At 38.7% G+C, this 8,586-nt stretch overlaps 1 protein-coding gene across 1 annotated transcript; it reads right to left on the reverse strand.

Annotated features, from left to right (window-relative positions):
• Positions 1-736: 736 nt before the first annotated feature.
• Positions 737-1,814, reverse strand: LOC105060357 (uncharacterized). Its single transcript, XM_010944025.4, has one exon. The coding sequence runs from the start codon at positions 1,483-1,485 to the stop codon at positions 964-966; it is 522 nt and encodes a 173-aa protein (XP_010942327.2). The 5' UTR covers positions 1,486-1,814; the 3' UTR covers positions 737-963.
• Positions 1,815-8,586: the final 6,772 nt, after the last annotated feature.

Genomic DNA, 8,586 nt, shown 5'->3' on the forward strand with positions numbered 1-8,586 from the left:
TCATAGGATCCCTTCATGGTGAAATAGGTGACTTTAAAATTACCTAAACTAGTTCTTTTTTTGTGTAATTACCTAAACTAGTTTAATACAAAGAATAGAGCTCGACCGGCCTAACTCTATAAAACCAAAAGAGTGTAACTATGTATTAAATAATATTACTATCCCGAACCATGTATTTGAAATAGTAAATTATTTTTATAAGCTGATTAAAAAATAGTTCTTCCGATTAACAAGCAATAAAGTTGACAATAACCACGCGCGGTACTAGAGATTTGAAACTCCAAAACCCAAACAATGAACAAGCTATTCGTTGTATGGGCTTGAACAAGCTATTAGTTTTTTGGTAAAAGAACAAGCTATTAGTTAAACAGGCTTGTCCTCTCCCATTTTTAACGTATTTGGATTGGATCCTGGATCTACTTCAGGATAGGTAACAATCAGGCCGCACCACTCTCCTTGCAACCAAGCGCACGTGCATGCATAGAGAGGCGTGCACCAGCACATGCGAGTGTATGCAAAAACCGAAAACATATAGTCACAAATAAGAAATTAGCAAGTTGACCATATTTATTGTAGATCTAAAACGAAACGATTCCATGTAATAATTTCATTCTATGATGAAATGAATCCCTCTGGAATGATAAACTTGATGCACCTAATAATTGAGAGAGAGAGAGAGAGAGATTAAACTTTAATTTCAGTATTGCAACCCTAACCTGATGTTCTCGAATTAAACTGCCTTTTAACATTTTTCTTTAAGCCATTCATTGTACATTAACTTGCAATTGCTTTACATTTAAACCATGTACAAGACTACGACTGTTTAAAATTAAAAAAAAAAAGGGCAAAAAGGACAAAATGAACAAAGGCTCCTCGGCCCTTTGTTATTACACCCTTCTCTTTTTCTTTTTCTTGCTTTTTCTTTTTTCTTTTTTTTCCTCTTTACAAACCTCCAGTCGTGTCTTACGTGCAGTGGGCCCCCTTCTTCCTCCTCCTCCTCAACCTCACAAACCCCAACACTCCCCTTCGGATCCACCCCCCTCTCCTCCTCTCCGTCGCCGGCTCCCCTATAGTCTCTAGCTTCGGCCTCCACTTCGCCGACTTGCACCTCACCAGCCGCCCGTACTCCTTCTCCAACGCCTCCGTCGTACAAACCCGTCTTCTGTTCTGTTCCTCCTCCTCTTGCTTAACCTTATCTACAAGAAAGAAATCGTCGGAGACCGTTATCTGGAGCGTCCCCTCCGCCGTCTTCTGGACGTCGAACGGCCTTATGACGGCTTGCTTCTTGACGCCATTGGGGTGGTTGAGGGTGGTGAAGGAGGAGGCAAAGGTGACGAAGGAGAGGACGGAGTGGAAGAAGTGGGAGGGGAGGAGGAAGTAGCTCTGCCCGGGTTGGAGGTGTTCGCCGGCGGCGAGGGCGGGGACCTTCCGGCCGATGAAGAAGGAGTCTGAGCGGCAGACAAGGTGGCGGGGGTATTCCTTCATCAGCTCCGCAGCTGCCACAGGCCGGTTGTACACCTGCACCCGGCCGTCGGAGCCGATCAGCCGGACCGGAGCTGGGCTGGTACGGCGACCGCCGCTGGGCCGGCAGTGGGCCCCCACCACGTGGAAGCCCCACGGTATCGTCTGGAGGCTTAAGGACTTGAGCCCATCGCATCTATCTCCACATGGAAGATCGATCACTCCTCCTTAGCTCCCCAAGAGAGAGAGAGAGAGAGAGAGTAGATGGTGTTTGCTTTGAATAGCTTCGCTATTATATATAGAAGGGAGTTTTTGGTATCATCAGGTGGATGCTACTACTTTTGTATATCTTCCATCTTGCGGACCTCATGGTGGATTCTTTTATAAGAGCTTAGTTTTGGTACTTGGTTTTCTTTTTTTTTTTTTTTTTTTTTTTTGTGGCCGACCTTTGGGTTTGGGTTGGTGTCAGGTTTGACAGTTTGACCGAGATTTTCAAAAGTCTCAACGTCTCTCAGCGCCGTCTGATATATTTTAAAAATCTTTTAAGCATCCCAATCTCTAGAAGCTTGTCCGTGGTCTTTTCCACGACGCCGAATGTGGCCTGGACTGGTGTGGTTTGGTTTCCACCATCTGTTCACGTGTGGGTGGTGGACTAGAATTTGAGGTCGTTGACCCGGTCCGAGTTGCACACCTGGTGTGGGTTCACGTTGGATCCAGATCTCTCGCACTGGACCGTGCTAGACCACGAACCTATTTCCCTTTTCCAAGTCGAATAGGTTTGATCTTTTCCTAAACCTAATATAACCAAAATAGACATCCACTCAAGTGTTAACAAAAGAACTAAGTTGTTCATGGATTGCTTGGAGTACTTTAAATAGGGCTACCAATGCTTAACACATTAATTTAACCCATACTACTTAAATCAATCCGTTAGGTTGAGTGGGTTTGGATTACCTGTTTAATAGAATATATAGATACGGATCTGGGTTATTGATCCATTTAATAGATAGATTAGATTTAGACCGATAAATTTTTAATCCAATCTATATTTAACCCAATCTATATCTAGTTTGATCTGACCAGATTGATACCCTACCCCAAAATTCATGCAACCCCTCGAATGTAACCAATGTAGGACTATCATATTCTCTCCCACTCAATCTAGCCAGCGATACCCTTAGGGTCTGCCCATGATCTTAGTCCCGTCTGACTTTAGCATCCTCAATGAGAGGCCTACATGACTGATAGAGGCGTGATGTATTGAGCCTCGTTTTGCTACCACCTATTACAGATTCATAGTCCAAAAATTTTAGGTTATTGCATGAAGGAATATCCAGGCTGATAAATTTCTGTGGGACCTCGTGCAAGGAATATATGAGATTATGATATATAGCTGCGCCTAAAATGATCTCATCAAGTCAAACTTGTACTCCCTTCTTATATGACCTAGCCAGGCCCAAACGACCAAAATCTTGGCTCAGCCTGGTTTGACCATTTTAAAATGTTAGGCTCAGTTGGATTTGAGCTAGATCTAGAGATAACATTGATCACGTGGAATCTCACTGTCTAATGTCAATTCTGAGCCAGCCCGACCTAGAAACCTCTTTATTCAATTTTGGATCTTTGACCACGCACTAAAGACATCGAGAAAGTTCAGAGTGCCTTTATTCAATTTTTGGATCTTTGACCACTTGAGACATTGAGAGGGTTTGGAGTACCAAAAATAGAGTAAGACTGTTCCCACCAAAAAAAGAAAAAAAAAAAAGAAAAGAGAGAGAGAGAGTAGGACCCAGATGACAAGTTCTAAATCCACCACGTGCGTTGCACGAGGGGCGAAAGACCCTTGAAGAACACACCAAACTTTTTAAAAAGGATGCAATACCAAAACAAGGCAGTCTAAGTAACCCCTAGAACATTTTGTAGTGTTCAAAGCTTCAAAGCTAGAGTCATCTTTTTGAATTCCCCCTCCTCTCCTTTACATGTAATTTTAGTTGGACTAGATCCATCACTATATTGGTGGAATGGTCCAATAATGAAGAATATACACAAATGCATGTGTCTCATGCTTTTTTTTTCTTTTCATCATTCATTAATATACGTGTTGCTTGGCGATTTGATTAGTCTGCTCTAGTCGAACAGTGAACCTGATCCAACCAATATCACTCTTTTATCCTTGAACTTGCATGTTTAGAAAAGAAATCACTCTTTCTTCTTCCTCTTCCCTCTCTACTTAGCCTTGGTCCGGCAGAAGGGTGACAAATTTATCTAGTCCCTAGGCTTCACCTTCACCTATATCTTGATTTCAGAAAGAAGAACAGAATAGGCAAAAAAAATAGAGAACAATATATTTAAAGTGCGAAGGATAAATTCCAAAGGTCCACATACATGCAAGAGAACTTTCATGTACGGTTGCTTATCCATCTACAACATGAAAATATTATCAAGGGCAACTTACGTATATAATAAGCCACAATGCTTGTTCAGAATAGTCATTTCAGTGTTCGATAGGTCTACATTCTAATGAATGTATACGTTTGGTGTTTAGGATTTTACAAACACCGACGTGCAAGTGAAAATCATGTAGTGTGGGCACAAGAGGAAATTGGATCTTTGACATGTACACCCTTGGCACATATCTTGAAGAGCCAAGATGGGAGGGCCTCCTATTGATGGAGACCTGTTATTTTTTCAAAAAAAAAAAAAATGGTGTTCATTATTTCCCCAAAAAAAAAAAAAAACTATCGTCCTTATTTTTTTCCACTCCTAAATCCCTCTTCTTCCCCCCCCCAAATCTCTCTCTCTCTCAATTTCTATCCTTTCCTATCCTCTCCTCTCATTTTCTTTCTAAAAAAATTTCTTCCCGTTTCTATCCTCTTCTTACAAATCAAACCCTTTTTCTTTCTCCCAAAAAGCTGGTGTCTCTCTTTCTTTCCATCCTGTGATGCATGATTTTTGATTTAAATAAAAATGATAAAAATATTTTAAGAATTACAAAAAAAATTATATTCTTTTTCAAATGTAAAACTTAGATTTTTATGATACAGAATTTATGTGAAGCCATATATCGACGATAACTTTTTGATACATATTATAAATTTTTTTTTGATAGATATTCAGCAATAATCCAATATATATTTTTAAATAAATTAATATATAATTTTTAAAATATAATATTGATCCATGCATAGTCTATAGCTAACTTAATATATATATTAAGATAAATTAATTAATATATAATTTTCAGAATAAGAAACTAATATGAATCAGCTGAGTCTTGTCCGTGACTTCAAGAGTAAGATTCTCCTTTTGCATTGGCTTTTCAGGACATGTGCCAAGGAAATACATGGCAAAGAATGCAGCCGTCCGTAGGCAAATTTTTTAGTGCCTGCGCCAGGGGATTTCTATTTGTCTAGTGGTGTTAATTACATGTCGTGAAACATCATGTTAAATGACTAGCACACATTATCAAGTGGAAAATAGACGTGCCAACTCCAAAGCAATGTAATGATAACTTGAAAATCTCCTATGCCAACTCTTACAAACACCTTCTAATTACCAAAATCACGGAGTACTCAACCGGGAATCATTAAATATACGATTTGATTTTTCTTGCAGAAAAAAGGTTTTAGAATCTCATCTACAAATGATCATCATCATCATTCCATCACGATGATTGTTCGACATATCTTTCGAAAGACGAACAATACTGCGGACTTGATTGTTTCCTTCGTAGCCGACCACATTGAAGATTGAATCTGACGTCAAGGTGTCTGTTGTTCATGAACACTGCGTGATATTTTGTACTCTATCTTTTGGATCGCACTCGTATTACTAGTGTGACCGTCTGTTATACCAAAAAAAAAAAATGATCATCACGTAACTTTCTCCTTGCTTGCCATCGATGATCCTAAAAATATTTTTCAGAAAGCTATTTCAGCTCAATAAATCATGAAATTTGGGAATGAAAAATTTTATATAATTTGAACCTGAACGCTGAGGTAACTCATTGATTAGAAGCAATCACTTAAAAAATTTGTAGAATAAATGTGCTATATAGATCTGCATTTTCGTTTAGGGACCAACCTCTGCATCAACAAAAGCTTTAGGACCATATAAGTCATTAGAAGGTTGGTGCTTTGAACCAAAGCCGGCCATTGATCAGTTGCACTGATGCCGTGAAATCTGCCAATCATCTTTTGATACATGGCACATCAATTATAAATTTTAGATTTTTTGTGGTGCCAGATTTGGACCCATAGCATTCCAAATTCATGTTCTAGCCTTTAGAAGAACATGTATAACTTTGCTGACCATCATTCAGTCGCAAAGTTCCATACGTCAAAATATTTTATTTTATTTTATTTTGAGGGGAATGGAGGTAGCCAGATGCTGCCCTCAAGAATTTTATTGAGGAAAGAAATATTTACAAAAGTGAAGAGAAAGAAGAAGTAAAAGGAAAAAAAAAAAAAAGATGATACGAGTGACAAAGATTAATTTTCGTTCATCCAAGAGGAGGGGGTAACCAATGAACTTGGATAGGCGGAGTCAAAAGAGAGCTTCTAGGGCTGCAAGTGTCTTAGTGCCAAAGATTAGTGATTTGAGAGTATGCGTATGCGTCAAGAACTTCAAGAGCCAGTTTGTTCGGGTATTCAAGCCGGATTAGTCGCTTTCTACTAGAATATCCTATCATTCCTGGAATTCCACAATAGCTATCCACCATAGGGAACAACTGACTGACATACGGGTGACTGCTGTTGTGAGAAAGAGTTGATCATATATTGAGAAGATTGAAATCTAAAGGTGCTCTTTAGCTACTCAGCAGCTTAATTATCAGGATATATCATGCAAGAACTGGACAATATATTCCGTGACATTATCAATTTTCTTAAAAGATTTCAATTGGATTAACTCTTCCTAGTTTTTTGGCTTTTGGACATTTTAAGAGACGATCGAATGCCATTATCAATTTTTTTAAGAGATAATTTTCTTACATCCTTGATTTCATTGTTTTATTATTAAAGAATGACCTACTGCGAATTGGAACGAGAGTCATAGTTAGAGCGCCATAAAGTTGATTGAATAAGCCTCATTTTTCTATGAATTAAGTAGGGAATGTTAGTTCTTTAGCTGAATGAAACATAACTTCAAAGCTTAACATTTCAAAATAGTCAATTTGTGAGACAAGGCTACCTTGTCATCTTGCACGCAGACGGCTTGTGGATTCTAGAAGCACAGCACGCTAGTTTCTTTTTGCATAATTGGATGGTCAAACATTATAAATGATGCATTCGTTGGACAAACATTAACCCTATAGCAGTATGCATACATGGCATACTGTAACCCTTCCAAACCCATCTACTTAAATTGAAAAAAGCACTGATGGATAGCAAACCAAGAATGCTACATGATTCATTTGAGGTTTCGTAGTTTCCCATCAGGAGGTTGCCTTGAATATTTTAATCAGCTAGCTTAAGGCAATCTAACCATACAAAATTATTTTGGTGTTTTCCCCTCCATTATGTCGAAATTAATATTTAAGATCATACATTCTCTCTCATTTGTTAGAAAGGTGACAACAATTCATGGACTGGCACAAGCAATGGATACTTCTTTTCTGTCCAAGGGCTAATTAGCCGAATACTATTGAGATGCTCAATAACAGATATTTGAGGGACGTTTTTCACCAAGTTCATCATCATTTATTATCTTTTTCCCTACTTATAAACTATACCTAACTCTTTAAATTTCAATATATATCAGGTTACTTGTCTAAGCATAAGTTGCTGGTCCAAACTTTCTTTTGACCCAATGGACAAGCGTCCATTTGGTTGGTCTCCCTTGGTGCCCTTAAACCCTCTCCCGTCAGCAAAGGCGCCTTGTAATTTTGTGAACACTGGTTGCACCACAACATATTCCAAGTCGGCTCTAACTGGTCTTCGTAACCTTTAATTTTCTTTCGATGGTGCCTACAATGGGTGCCATGACCTTATGAAGCTATATATGACAACTTTGTGAAAGAATAACCCCAGGAACCTCATCTTTTGAGAAACAACATCATTTCATGCGGTCCACATGTCAAAGTTTCTCTCTCTAAAGATTGTTTTGGGGAATTTGAGCCCAATGTCTGTTCTATACCGCAATTCTATTGTTACACTATGACATAACAAAAAGCACAAGAAACCATCATCTAGTGTTATAACGTACGTCATATATCATTATTTGAATGAGATGCACGTATTTTTTACGTTAAAATAAAGGATAATAACAACAGCATAATGTTATTATATAGCAAAATGATTACTCAATGAAGTTTTACCAATCGTATATATTATTTGGCAGTGGTATACAGGGGAATGAAACGAAGGTTCACAAAATCATTATGGCTATAGTAATATTTTAGCCTCTGTTATTTGAAAATTATTAGAATTCCTTCTCTTTTTCTGAGGAAATGGAGGGGGCAAGTTGCAGCCAGCAGACTTCATTAAGAAAAAGAAGGATATGAGAAATGGCCAAGGCCAAAAAAAAACATGGGTAGAATCTAAAAATTATAGAAGATTGGAAAGAGACGAAGACAGCAGCTTAAAAGTTCGAGTGTCTCGAAGGAAAAAGATAACTTAAACAAACAGATTGATCTCCATAAGTTCTCTTGGAATTGGTCATCTTTTTGAGAAATATTAATATTTATTTCCTTCTGATTTGCCGTCACGGGGAAAACGAAGAGCCTCTCCGAGCTCCCAAAAGTTGGCATGATACCCATGACCTGATTGATGGTTTAATGGGACTAGTGCTTTGGAGGCGGGCAGGAAGAAAACACGAAGGCAACAGTTGTGTGTCAGAGATCCCGCAGCATGGTTTCATGGCTATTCTTTTGTCAACCATCTAAAATTAAGTAATAATAAGGCATCACAAACCTCAGGAAATGAAACGTACAATCTGCTTCATCTGCCGATTATTGTACCTCCCTTTGGAGGTGGCAGCACTGTCTATGAGGGTTAAAACCTTCTGGTGAACACTGGCTTGGTCTCGTTTATCTTGTAAATGCTCGCCATTTCATAGGGGAATTATCCCTCTTGGGCAGCAACCCTATGATGCATGTGGACATTAGGCTAAGGATTGCGAGCATGC

The sequence above is a fragment of the Elaeis guineensis genome, chromosome 1 (assembly GCF_000442705.2).
Source record: "Elaeis guineensis isolate ETL-2024a chromosome 1, EG11, whole genome shotgun sequence".
Taxonomy (NCBI): domain Eukaryota; kingdom Viridiplantae; phylum Streptophyta; class Magnoliopsida; order Arecales; family Arecaceae; genus Elaeis; species Elaeis guineensis.

What these genes read in the sequence shown, in the direction of transcription:
- LOC105060357 (XM_010944025.4), bottom strand. Translation starts at nt 1,485, where the DNA reads ATGAAGGAATACCCCCGCCACCTTGTCTGCCGCTCAGACTCCTTCTTC.